Source organism: Vanellus vanellus (assembly GCF_965231255.1).
Source record: "Vanellus vanellus genome assembly, chromosome: 1".
Lineage (NCBI taxonomy): Eukaryota > Metazoa > Chordata > Aves > Charadriiformes > Charadriidae > Vanellus > Vanellus vanellus.
This window is the reverse complement of record NC_138905.1, coordinates 190,632,286-190,646,580: the sequence shown is the minus strand read 5'-3', so window position 1 is coordinate 190,646,580 and position 14,295 is coordinate 190,632,286. Positions and strand designations below refer to the sequence as shown.

General features: G+C 44.4%; 1 protein-coding gene across 1 annotated transcript in view; it reads left to right on the top strand.

Moving 5' to 3' along the window:
- HTR2A (5-hydroxytryptamine receptor 2A) overlaps window positions 1-11,997 on the top strand; it is a gene marked incomplete at both ends in the record, with an annotated part of 28,786 nt that extends 16,789 nt beyond the window's left edge. The window contains one exon of the mRNA XM_082497525.1: window positions 11,198-11,997. Within this exon, the coding sequence (XP_082353651.1) occupies window positions 11,198-11,997 (800 nt within the window). The remainder of the gene's footprint in view (window positions 1-11,197) is intronic.
- Between the last annotated feature and the right edge of the window lie 2,298 nt (window positions 11,998-14,295).

Sequence of the window (14,295 nt, the reverse complement as noted above, 5' to 3'; positions counted from 1 at the left end):
GCAATGTGGTGCCAAAATACTGCTGAATCACTCCCATAAACATTTCTTTGTCCTGTGTCTAAGGATGGGCTAAGTTTTCACATGGGGAACACAGGGATGGTGCTTTCTCAGGTGGAAAAGTTTGCTGCACTTGGCACGACGGCATGCTCCTTACTGGAGACCAGGTTGAGTGGGTTCCTCTGGATCAGTAAAGAGGAAAGGGATTTTTGGGTTCTCTCTATTATTGTCTTTTAACATCCTGGACATGCTGGAGCCAAACAGCTCTGTCTGCAAAAGCAAGCGAGATGCCTTCTTGCCTCCCTCCTCTTCCCTGTAGATGCATTTATAACGACTTGTATTTGCACAGTAATCTACACAAGGCAAAGGGATTTACTTTTTATGTAAAAGTTGACATACTTACTGAGTCTAAGGCTAGGGTCCTTTGACATCTTTCTCCAGGCTTAACCGCTAAAATATTCAGAATAAGACTATGAGGTCTAACCAAGCACAGTAAAAAGGGAGTTTCATCAAATCCATGGGAGACCTGAGCAAGAATCTGGCATGTTGTACACATTATTTTGTTCTTTAGCCATATTGTTCCAAGATCTATTTACTGGGTAGTTTGGTATTTCTTACTTAGGAAAAGTTCTGTGCCTCAGCAGATATAAATGCTGTAGTAAACAAGCAGATGGAACGCAAGTATGCATCATCTAAAATAAAATTTCTGTACAAATTGACAAAGTCTTTCCATTTTCTGAAGTTTCTACTGATCAAGAACATACTCTTTCTATTTGCTGGCCCTAAAGGTGAAGGTTTTACCTGCGAGGGTCCCATAGTCCCAAGTCACCAGTGTGCTAACTCTACAAAGACAGAAGCACTGCAGAGCTTCACTTAAAATCAGGTAATGTGCAGTCAAGGGCCAAGGAGGTCATAAGCTGGGAATAACTACAAGCACATTAGGAAATAACTAAAAAAATTGAATATTCAAATGAGATACCAAGACTAGCTTTGGGAAGTGTGATTGCCTCCATGCTTATGAAAGACCAGACCAGGCAGGAAATCCTTGTCCAACGATTTGTTACCCTGTGGAGGCCTCTGCAGTTGGTGGAAGGTGAAGGCAAACCTGTGCCAGCACTAAACTAAGAGGGTTTGGTTGCAACAGCAAGACTCTATTTCAGCTTGAACCACCGGCATCTGTTCACCATTGCTCCTTGCTGCATACATGAATGGCACAATCTGAAATCCCCAGCCCCTAAATCCTTTTCAAAATAAATTTCTTCAGGACATTTATAAATCTTCCTTTTTTTTCCTTCTAGCTATTTGATAAGTGTAGATTCCTATATGTGTTTGTTAGTCCCTTCAGTGAATGGGTAATGATTTTACACAGAGGGATAACACTTTCTCTTGATTTGAGATAGCTGTGAGAAGTCAATAAGCACCTTGGCACAAGCCTCTGCCCAAACCAAAGACAGTGTCACTAGCTGAAAAGCAAAGACTGTATTGGTGGAGGGGTTCCACTGGAAATTGCTATGCAAAATGTAGTGTCTTCCTCAAATACTCAGAAGGACTGGAAAACTCAACCAGGAAATAAGAAGGACTGGACACGAAGGACAAAGAACTGCTAAGAAGTCCTGCAGCGCAGCAAAGAAAGGGGATTTGAGGTGTGTAGAGGCGGGAATAGCACTTAAAGCCGAGAGCCAAGAAACTGCTTCCTGCTGTTGGATTCTTGCTGCCTTTAGGAAATAGGGCTGCATCCACATTTTGTAATTGAACAGGATTATACTAAAGCAGTAAGTGACTCCATCAGTGGTTTCCTCTCTCATAACTCAGCCCGCTCTGGAGCTCTGGGTTTCTAATCAGTTGGGTCAAAAAGGGGCACCTGTCCTTTATTTCTTCCTGTGTCCTCCCTGTAATGCTCCTCTAATTCTGTTTCTATTTAATTTATTATCACAGTCCTACAAATAAATTTGGAGAGACACATCTCTGTTCTTGTAAGAAATAGGCTTCAGGACTGAGGACATAATGAGAAACATATCAGGAAGACACTGAGACTTTTCTGATTTTGTTTCTCTAAAGTGAAATAGACAATTTATGGCATTGTATTATAAATGATCATTTACAATAATTTTCTCCCATAAAAAGAATAGAATATATCTCCTACTAGGCTAAATACAATGTTTCCTTAGAGATTTTTTAAGCTGCCAAGAACAAAGCCATTTCAAAATTTATAGAATAATCCAAGTGTTACCTGGAACCCCCTATGTGAAGTTAAATATGAAATAGTTTTCCTTTCAGTTGTATTAAATAAAACATGTGTGACCAAAGTGTTCCAAGGGAAAGCTAAAGAAAAGCAGCTCTATGTGTGCCCGCAAATAAAAAAATAGATTTGGCTTATAGACAGTGATAAGGAAAATACCCGGACCCCCTCTGACTCCAGTCCTCTGAGGATGGCCTCTTGGGGTGTGGAAAGGAGATGATGCTCCACTAGCACTGTGACTTGCTTAGCTCTCAAGGAAATCCATCCGAAAGCAAATATTATGTGGGGATTTGTAAGAGAAAGCTCCTCACCTACTCCTGCCCCCACCAATACGTGCACCTGCCACCAGGGAAGCGATCCATGCCTGTCTCACATGTGAGGAGAAATCCTAGCCCAGGACTTTGGAAACACTGCAATGCTGACTAGGAAGGGTAGCAGTTTTTTAACATTCTTTTTAACATTAATACCATTTCCCACAGCATTCTCCTGGAGAAACTGGCTGCTCATGGCTTGGACAGGTTTTTTACTCTTTGCTGAGTAAAAAAATGGCTAGATGGCCGGGCCCAAAGAGTGGTGGTGAATGGAGTTAAATCCAGTTTGTGGCTGGTCACAAGTGGTGTTCCCCAGGGCTCAGTATTGGGGCCAGTTCTCTTTAATGTCTTTATCAATGATCTGGACAAGGGGATCAAGTGCACTCAGTAAGTTTGCAGATGATGCCAAGTTGGGTGGGAGTGTTGATCTGCTTGAGGGTAGGAAGGCTCTACGGAGGAATCTGGACTGCCTGGACCAATGGACCAAGGCCAACAGTATGAGGTTCAACAAGACCAAGTGCCGGGTCCTGCACTTGGGTCCCAACATCCCCATGCAGCACTACAGGATTGGGGAAGAGTGGCTGGAAATCTGCCCAGCAGAAAAGGACCTAGGGTGCTGTTCGACAGCCAGCTGAACATAAGCCAACAGTGTGCCCAGGTAGCAAAGAAGGCCAATAGCATCCTGGCTTGTATCAGGAATAGTGTGGCCAGCAGGACTAGGCTAGTGATTGTCACCCTGTACTCGACACTGGTGAGACCGCACCTCAAATACTGAGTTCAGTTTGGGGCCCCTCACAAGAAGAAAGACATTGAGGTGCTGGAGCATGTCCACAGAAGGGCAATGAAGCTGGTGAAGGGTCTAAAGCACAAGTCTTACGAGGAGCGGCTGAGGGAACTGGGGTTGTTTAGTCTGGAGAAAAGGAGGCTCAGGGGAGACCTTATCACCTTCTACAACTACCTGAAAAGAGGTTGTAGGGAGGTGTGGGTCGGTCTCTTCTTCCAGGTAACAGGCGATAGGACAAGAAGAAATGGCTTCAAGTTGCACCAGGGGAGCATCAGATTGGATGATAGGAAAAATTTCTTCACTGAAGGGGTTACCAAACATTGGAACAGGCTGCCCAGGGAAGTGGCAGAGTCACCATCCCTGGAGATATTTAAAAGACATGTGAACATGGCGCTTAGGTACATGGTTTAGTGGTGGACTTCACAGTGCTAGGTTAACAGTTGGACTCGATGGTCTTACAGGTCTTTTCCAACCTAACCGATTATACGATTCATGATGACTAGATGCAGCCTCAGATGGTGACTCCCAATCATAGAATCATAGAAAGGTTAGGTTGGAAAGGACCTTAAAGTTTTGACCCCCCTGCCATGGGCAGGGACACCTCCCACTAGACCAGGTTGCTTAAAGCCCCATCCAGCCTGGCCTTAAACACCTCCAGGGATGGGGCATCCCTAACTTCCCTGGGCAACCTGTTCCAGCATTTCACCACCCTCACAGTAAAGATTTTATTCCTAACATCTAATCTAAATCTACCCTCTTCCAGTTTAAAATTGTTAGCCCTTGTCTTATCACTACAAACCCTGATAAAGAGTCCATCCCATCTTTCCTGTAGGCCCCCTTTAAGTACTGGAAGGCTGCTATAAGGTGTCCCCGGAGCCTTCTCTTCTCTTCTCCAGGCTGAACAACCCCAGCTCTCTCAGCCTGTCTTCATAGGAGAGGTGCTCCAGCCCTCTGATCAACTTTGTGGCCCTCCTCTGGACTTACCCCAACAGCTCCATGTCCTTCTTATATTGGGGACCCCAGAGCTGAATGCCACACTCCACGAGGGGTCTCACAAGAGCAGAGTGAAGGAACAGAATCCACTCAGATCTTTTCAACATCCCCTCTCCCCAGGTGGGTATTTCTGCTTCTGCACTGCCACCCATCAGCAAACTGCACACTCTTGTTATCGGCAATGTGGCTGGCACTATTTAGGCAGCAACAAAGTTGTAACAGTGAAAGGTTTGTCCTGACTGGAAATGAGTCAATTGGGAAGTAACATTTTCAGGTGCAGGCAGAGAACAGCTACGTGTTTGCAGGTTTGGGGAAATGATGACTCTTCTAATGGTGAGTGCCACACGCCAAGCAGAGACACGGAGACAGACTGAGCCGCTCTTCTGCAAATGTTTAAGTGAAAGTGCGTAAGTAGCTGTTGGTAAACTCCAGTTCCTGGTACCAGGTCCAGACAAGATTTGTATCCTTGATACTCAGAGGAGGACATGGCCCATGGCCTCTTCCCAAGTGGCTCACTGTGGTTTGTGTTCCTAGAGCAAGCAAACATCCACACAGGGCACCGTGGTAGCCCAAAGGAATATTATTTCGTGTGGTTATTTCAGTCCAAAATATTGAAAATAATGCCATGGCCATGTTGCACCGAGGCAATTTGTATACAACATGAAGGCATGCATTGTATGCCTTGGGATGTAGCATGTGAGTATACGTGGACAGTTGTTTGTTGTTTGTGTAGATGTACCAAAGGAGGACATTCTCTGAGTGCAGAAAGGCACTAGATACCAGGCATGGGCTTTTCTAAAGAAATTAAGCCACATTACTGCATTGAGCTGCTTGAAGGAGAGACTGGCCTTCTCCAATCAGTAATCCTTTCAGAGGTCCCCAGCGTCACAGTGTCATTGCGACCAATCATAGAATGGTTTGGGTTGGAAGGGACCTTAAAGATCATCTTGTTCCAACCCCCCTGCCATGGGCAGGGACACCTCCCACTAGGCCAGGCATGATCTAGCCCATAACTCAAGTATGTCTGAATCAATGACTGCTAAAACTTGAGCTGGGAAGGGTTGGGTTTTTTTCTTTTTTCATGCAAAGGTGAACAAAGATGACAAATTTCGTTGAGAAACTGTAATGACATTTCGGAAAGGTATCTCCTATTCCTTGGACATTTATGAAGTCACATAGTAATGCTCATTTGTATTCAAATAGATTGAAAGGGATATATGTGAGGTGAAAGCATGTGACTGACAGTTTCTGCTTGAAGGAGACTTCATGGAAGGAGCCTTGACTTTAACAGTTCACTCTCCCCTCCTTCTCTTCAAGCTAAGGAGCCTGAGCATGCCACCCTGCAGGGTATGTTGTAAATTCTGGCTTTGATTCATTGATGGTCTCAGCAGCTCAAGGCAGCTGCAAACCCAGTTTACCTGTCCAGTTAAAGTGTTTTTATGGCTGCTGTATATCTCTGAAGATTTGCAAGCCAGCAATGAGTACCACTAAATCAACCTTTGTCCGTTTTACCAGGCTTTTTGAGAGAACAACAAGAAGGATACTATTGCTTTACTTCTTAACCTTTGGTGTTTTCAAGAGCCTTTTGTCATACTGAAGTTGTGCCCAAATGCTTGAGGTTTAATGCAGGATTTATTACTCATCTTTATCGTTTGGATTCTGTTTTTCTGTTTATTACAGTCTATAGAGTTTGAAACAGCCACCTCTGTATAAATCAAACTATATAAATAAACCACCTTCTACCAGAGGAAGATAATATTTAGGGTTTGTCCGCAAGGGAAAATGTTCTGATATAAGTGGGAATGTCAACTGGAGATGCAGTGGCTAATGTACCTCCAGTGCTGGAATGGATGCTCCCGTTCTGTGCTGAGTGCTTCCTCGTGCCTCAGCTTAGTTTGGTTTGGAAGCAGAGTAAGATAAACCTGCATATATAGATATAAAAAATATATAAAGATGTAGAAAAGCACTCAGGGGATATCAAGACTTTTTCCAGGCTGACCCTGAGCTAGTGGGAGCCAGGTACGTGGAATGGGCAGAGTGTGGAACAGCTGTTCTGTTACAACCCTGCCAGGTTGTTTCCTCCAGATCTACTGTTTGCACATGATCCATTTTGCAAACACCTGCTCATCCTTACCTGGTACCTCTGCATCATCCTTTCTTGTGAAGCTGATTTTCTTCTCTTGACATTTGAATACACAGGTACAGCCTGTGTCTTCTTAAACATCCACAGCCACAAAGAGCAGGGATTTGGAAAGCAAGGATAATAAAACCAGCGTATTGCGTTTGCGTGGCAAGGTTTTGGTAGCAGGAGGGATACAGGGATGGCTTCTGTGAGAAGCTGCTAGAAGCTTCCCCTAGGTCCGATGGAGTTAATGCCAGCCGGCTCCAAGAAGGCCCTGACCAAGGCTGATCCCATCAGCGATGGTGGTGGCACTGCTGGGATAACATATTTAAGAAGGGGGGGGAAACTGTGCAAGGGCAAGAGCAGCAGGAGAAAGGAGTGAGACTATGTGAGAGCAACAACTCTGCAGACACCAGGGTCAGTGAAGAAGGAGAGGGAGGAGGTACTGGAGCAGAGATTCACCTGCAGCCTGTCGTGAAGACCATGGTGAGGAAGGCTGTCCCTCTGCAGCCCATGGAGGTTAATGGTGGAGCAGATATCCACCTGCAGCCCATGGAGGACCCCATGCCAGAGCAGATGGATGCCCAAAGGAGGCTGTGATCCCATGGGAAGCCCGTGATGGAGCAAGCTACTGGCTGGACCTATGACCCATGGAGAGAGAAGCCCATGCTGGAGCAGGTTTGCTGGAAGGACTTGTGACCCTGTGGGGAACCCATGCTGGAGCAGTTCATGAAGAACTGCAGCCCATTGGAAGGACTCACACTGGAGAAGTTCATGGAGGACTGTCTCCTGTGGGAGGGACCCTACGCTGGAGCAGGTGAAGAGTGTGAGGAGTCCTCCCCCTGAGGAGGAAGGAGCAGCAAAGACAACGTGTGATGAACTGACCACAACCTCCATTCCCCGTCCCCCTGCATGGCTCAGGGAGAGGAGGTAGAGAAATAGGGAGTGAAGTTAAGCCTGTAAGAAGGGAAGGGTGGGGGGAAGACTTTTTTAAAATTTGGTTTTATTTTCTCATTATCCTACTCTGATTTGATTAGTAATAAATTAAATTAATTTTCCTGAGTCGAGTCTGTTTAATCCGTGACGATAATTGGTGAGTGTTCTCTCCCTGTCCTTATCTCGACCCATGGGCCTTTCGTCGTATTTTCTCTCCCTTGTCCAGTTGAGGAGGGGGAGTGACAGAGCAGCTTTGGTGGGCACCTGGTGTCCAGCCAGGGTCAATCCACCACAATCAGCAAGAAATTATACATCTGAACCATCAAGGAGAAATAGGTTGGTCAGCTTCAATCTTTAAAGAATGAATTCAGACACCGGCAATAATGCTAATATAGCTTAGACCGGGACTTTTTGTTATGTGTCTACAGGACAAGCTTGATCTTGATGAAATCCAAGTGACGTGTGGATGACATTCTTGGCCATGTGTGATGCTTCCTAAAAAACCCATCAAAATAGTGGATGTGGCTTGCACATGGAAGCTCCTTTATTTACAGTTTAAACATGACTGCCTTTGAATTTGGTCCCTGTGTCCTCACTGAGGACATGAGCTATCCTCATGCTACAGAAGCCAGAAGCTGCCTGTTGAAGAGGGACAAACTTTGTTCCTTTGGGGAGCAACAAATTCAGTCCCTGTAGAGATAGAAAAAGAGAGAACTAGGCTGGAAGTCAATTTATTCCATGCAGGAATAGCAGATTTGTGGGATCCCCTGCATCAGCTGAACTGGGATGTACCCAAAAAGGAGGTTCAGCTGTGAATGTTCTCTGCTACCAAACTGTGGTATCTTTGGTATTTTCAGACTGCATACAGGACGGTTACCTGTGGCTGTATGGGAAAGATGCCTTTGAACGGTCATTCAGAAAAACTCACCTGACTAACAGTGCCTGCTGCAGCCCTGCTGTGAACAGCACTTCTGCGCTTGTTAACGGAATGAGAAGGAAATGTGGAAACTCCAGCTACAAGCTGAAGCTCGTTTCCATTTTTTAAAGCCAGAAAACTGGATTTAGATGCCAGTCTACAGAAGCTGCTACTAACAAAACAAAGCAGGTGGGGAATGGCTGCCCTTGTATTTTGGGAGGAGTTGCAACTGACTTTGGCCTTTTACTTGAAAAAGTTTGCAATTACGCTAAAATTCTCCTCTTGCTCGAGCTGCTGCCTCTCCTCCCATGCCTCCTGATGCAGCTGAGCCAGAAGGTCTGTAGTAATGAAAGGCATCTTTTTACTCTGTCAACACCATTGTTTATTTTATCTCTGCAGCTCACACTAGGTCTTTGAATGAAAAGAAAAAACAGCCCTGCTGTTATCAGCACAGGGCAGAACCGGACGGGAAACTTGTCGTATTGCTCTGACTAGTGCTGTGTCTTTGCGCAGCTGAAGTGTAATGCTGGGAGGCGTTGGGTGCCTTCACTGCCCCTTCAACTCATTCAAAAAAGAAAAGAAACATCAAAGCATTCCCCATTTCCCTGGAGGAGTTTGGCACCCCCAGATTACTCAGCAGTGGCTGGGCAACGTGGCTCCTACAGGTGACCTGTCCCCCCGTGCCGTGTCAGTTGGACTCACTCAGACCTTTTTAGGCAGCAGCTTTCCTGGAGTCACTGGAGGTTTCCACCAGCTCGACCCAGGAGGTGCCACACACTGCATCAGTTTGCGCTTCACCCACTGGTTTCTCATAGCCCAAGTTCAAGCATTTAGGGTTCGTGCAGCAGAAACAAAAAGGGCAATACCACAGGCTCTCCACCAGCTTCTGCCCTGGGCAGATAAGAACAGCACTTTTGTAAACTGGCCCAAGGCATTGCCATGACTCAGTTCAAAGCTGTGTAGATAAAACAAGCTACAGTGTTGTCAGAAAAATAAAAGAGCAGTGGTGTTAGAAAAATAAAGTGCCTCGTAGAAGCTCCAGAAGCACATCTGAAGAGAATAATAGCTTAATATTATTATTACTGTTGTCATTATTATTGTTTTGTACTGTGCCTGGACTCCACAGTCTTCCTCTAGGACCAGAGCTGTTACACTGGGCACTGGAAATGTGTGAAATTAAGAGACAGCCTGTGCTTTTAAAGGGCTCCCAGTCTAAGCACCAGAGTGGGAAAGGAAGGGAGGTAGAGGGAGGTACCATTGAAATGCTGATGCTGTGAAGATGAATTTCAGGACTCATCTGTGAACCAGTAAGGACATTCTTGGGCACACAGGGGACAAGGTAGCGCACAGCACCATCCTCACATCATAAGAGATTATTCTCTAATTAATTTTTTCTTCCTCAGAAGCCAAATGCAGCATCTGGGATTTCTGTTCAAAGGCGCAAAGGAGTCTGAAGCTCCCAGACTATGCTAACTTTCCACAGGAGTCAGACTCCCAGCTGCTTTTATCCAAATGGGGCTGCATTATCCCTCCCTGCTTCACAACTCCACTTCTGTCTTCACAGCACATCATCCCTTTTGCTGTCTGAACATTGCCTCTCCTGGAGAGACAGCATACATTCAGGGGGATGGGAGGAGACAAATATGAAAAAAAAAACACCAAAACCAACAACCAAAGAAACGGCAACTGTTTGATTTTGCCCAGACACTAGCAGCATTTGCAGAAGTCCCTGAGGAAACGGCTGAGTGGGCTTGAATCAGACAGAGCAGTCCAAGGAGAATGGACTTCATTACCTGGCCTTGCTGTTCACGACAGGGCAAGGACACAGCACGTGCTCCAGGGGAAGACAAAATTTGCATGGTTGCCGTTGCTTTCAGGGCTGTGCGCTGAGAGGGCAGCCTGTAGCAGTTGGCAATACTGTGAAGGGACCTTTGCAGTCCCGCAAGGTGAACCACATCTCAGGCTGCCTCATATTGGTTTCTCTCAGTGCTTAATTTGCCCCCAGTGTTCCTCTGTTTGTTGCAACGGAAAGCTGTTTTAGCATTTAGACTGTATTACAGGGACAAAAGAAAAAGATCCAATGAAAGATTACTCTCAGACTTAGGATCAAAATTCAGTATTTCACAGCCTCGTCAGAAACCAGTACCCAGAACACTTTTAATCCTCATATGAAAACTCACTTTTAATCCTCATATGAAAACTAGCCCAAGACCACTCTTAAGCCACCTGAGAAAAGAAAGACATGGTATCATCTTTATCATAGTTGATAAAAGCCTTTGCCAAGGTGGCAGTAACCAAGGAGTAAGTCTGGACATCATTATAGGGGGTCCAAGATCCAAGAATATAAGGAGTCATGTTTTTGTTGCTACCAGGTGTCTTGGGACAGTTGGATGGAAGCAAACGTGTTCTACCTGTGGCTGAGGTTTCTTTGGAGGAGAGGGGGAATTCAGATTAGAGCAACTACAAAATTCCATCTAACACCAGTGTTGCTCTTCCCCTGCCCTTCTTTGCTGGGACCCTGTAAAGGTGGTGGTGGCACAAGTGCCAGAGCCTGGCAGACCACAGCTCCTGAAATTCAATATCTGCAAGACCAACATTTCACACAGCATCTTTTCTTAGTGTAGCCCCAGTAAAATATCACAAAACCAAGACTAGCATTGTGCTGCTGCTGAAACATGCGATACAATGTTTTTCCTTCCCCTGTGTAAATTCAGTTTGCTTTGGGATGTCTCTCAATTGTGGCTCTATCTGTTAGTGTTCATTTGTGTCTGATAACCATTTATTCTTTGAGAAATTAACTGCATATAGCTAAGAGTGTTTTGTTTATTTTTTCTTGGAGATTGGAAATGGTGGGTTTTGTTATTGTGTTTAACCTCTTCTTTCTCTAATCCACCTTCAGGTATCTCCATGCCTATACCTGTCTTTGGACTACAAGATGACTCCAAAGTGTTTAAGAAAGACAGCTGCTTACTTGCAGATGACAATTTTGTCTTAGTGGGTTCTTTTGTGGCATTCTTCATCCCTCTGACAATCATGGTGGTCACCTACTTTTTAACTATCAAGTCGCTGCAGAAAGAAGCTACGCTATGCGTGAATGACATTGGCCCAAAGACCAAGTTTGCTTCGTTTAGCTTCCTCCCTCAGAGTTCCCTGTCCTCAGAAAAACTCTTTCAGCGCTCCTTGAACAGAGACGTGGGGAATTCTGGGAGGAGAACCATGCAATCCATCAGCAACGAGCAGAAGGCTTCCAAGGTTCTTGGCATTGTCTTCTTTCTGTTTGTTGTGATGTGGTGCCCGTTTTTCATCACCAATGTGATGGCCGTAATTTGCAAGGAGTCGTGCAATCAAGAAGTCATTGGAGGACTACTTAACGTATTTGTTTGGATTGGCTACCTTTCTTCGGCTGTCAATCCACTCGTATATACACTGTTCAACAAAACCTACCGCTCAGCTTTCTCTCGTTACATTCAGTGTCGCTACAAGGAGGAGAAGAAACCTTTCCAGCTGATTTTAGTGAACACTATCCCAGCACTTGCATATAATTCCAGCCAGCTCCAGCTAGCACAAATGAAGAGTTTGAAAAAAGAGGCAAAAATGATGGCTAAGGATTATTCGATGGTCACAATAGGAATACATCATTTGGATGGTACCCCCAAGGGAAGTATCAGCCCAGCAAATGAAAAGGTTAGCGGTGTGTGACGATCGGCAGCTGCCATGACAACCACCGTGTGTACGCTGAAAATTTCACCTGGCTGTGAGAAGCTCTGATAGCTTAGGAAAATCAGCCCTGTTCAAGAGACCCTCCAATAGCATCACATACTCTTCATACTATCCTGTGGATGAAAAGCAGGGTTGAAATGGTATCAAACGTGCAATTTTTTTTCATACAGTACTTTGGCTGTTTTAAGCACAGGCTTTATTAAACTTATTTTTTTAATATTCTAAATAATATATTTCTTAAAGAAAAAAAAATGCATTTTCTGGTATTATAACATGGGCTGTGAAGAAACCTACGCATTTCTTTTCTCTCTGCAAATGAAAGCTAAGCTCTCCTTTGATGTCCTCACAGAGTAGGCTCCAGCTAGTTTGTCTTGCTATAATGGAATTTTGTTATCACTAACTGAATGAGCACTTTATGGAATTTTAAATAAAATGACAGTTAATTTGCTAATATATATTTAAAATAAATTTTAAAGTATTAAAGAAAAATCTATTAAAACCTGTATAGATAAATTATATGGACAGTTTGGTAACTGTTTTTATGGCTATTTTTTTCTTCTGAGTGACCACTCTGAAATGTTACTGGGCTTTTCTCCCATTTGTTCTATAGTTCAAATTAGCAATCTTCAAAGGTGAATTATACTTGAATGATCCTTTGTTTCTACCACCATTCGTAATCTTTGTTTCATGTCTTGTACTTTATTTCCATTCAAAAATTTTCATCTGTTCAGCTTAAAACTTGAAAGCAATTTTTTCAAAAGTAGTTATTGGGCTTAATTCCCTGCTCCTTCCCACTGCTGTTGACAGGAAAGTGAAGAGAGAAGAGTGGAAAATCAAGTACAACATTGCTAAATAATTTCAGGAACGATTCCACATCCATGCCTCTGTTCGATTCCAACAGAGTCTGATTTAAGTAATGCCTGTGGAAGTTTTTGCATGAGTAAAGCCTTCAGTAAAAGGTTGCAGCAGGTCTTCTCTCACCATTTCTCTTTGGTTAAAAGAAGGCCATTGTGAAGATGTCCTTCTGGTTTTGTTTTAGGGCTGGTAGAGTCAGAATTATTAGAAAACTGTTACTAGTTCATAATTGTTTTCCCTGGTTTCATCGTTTTGCTGTTATGGTAGATTGCTCAGGAATGGTAGGTAGCTTGCACTATTAGGACTCAGCCTTAATGAAATAAATATGGGCAAATGAGGCCCACTTGAAAAATAACAGGACTTGCAAGCAGCACTGTATTTCACCTGCATAGCTCCAAGGGCAGAATACATTACATAAACAACATCAAATATATTGCTTGACAGAAATGCCTAGTCGTGAAACTGTTTCCTTTCGGGCATCATAGGCAATTTCACTGAAGCCAATAGGACTCTGCTGGAGAGCAGAAATATAAATGTCGCATCCACCTGCAAAACCTAAATCCAAGCACTTGATTCGTTCCATGAATTTTGCAGCCATAATCATCAGAAGCAGGATACATTGCAGTTTCAGATCCTGTCCGCTCTGGAAAACACTGCCTACCAGGAAGATAAACTCCAATGCCTTCATTGGTCCTTCTTTTGAAGTTGTTCAGTTTTCACAAACCACTTAAATTTCCATTAAGGCAAGGAAAGAGAGAGACAGGGATAACCTCAACCTGATTGTAGCCTACCAGCTGGGGGTCTTTGGAAGAGGAAGACTTTTAGCTTAAAATACTGATCTATGGTAGGAGAGGACTTAAAACTTGGCCGGGTATTTGGCTGATTTCCAAGAAACTGCTTTTACTGTTCTCTTGCTAGTCTGATAACTAAATCTGCCAGTTTTATGAGCCATTTACTCCAATGCGGGATAGGTCCAAGCCACCGTGCACGGGTCACACAGGAGCTCTGTGTGCACTTGGTGTCATTGACTCACTCCACAGTCCTCAGCCTCCACGCCTGGGTCAAAGTGTCATGCTGTAGGCCTGTTGCAGTGATGCCATCATCCCTCCGCTCGTGGCCATTAATGGTTTTCCCCCCAAAACTGGAAATTTAGGATCACCTGATAAATCAAGTGGTATAAATGCTGTGCTCACCAAGGTGGTTTATATGGCCTCTCTGGCTCTGGGTACATTTGATCACCACAACCAAACTGAACAGCTTCAGCAGAAGGAAAAATGAACTTGCTTCTCCTGCCTCCCTACGCACACACCCTGCTCCCACACCACGCCGTGGAGGGGTGCCATACCAAAGGAATTTCAGGGATAATCTGCTAAACGCAGCTGAGCATGAGGACCACCACAGTAGTAGGTGGGAGCAGTGACT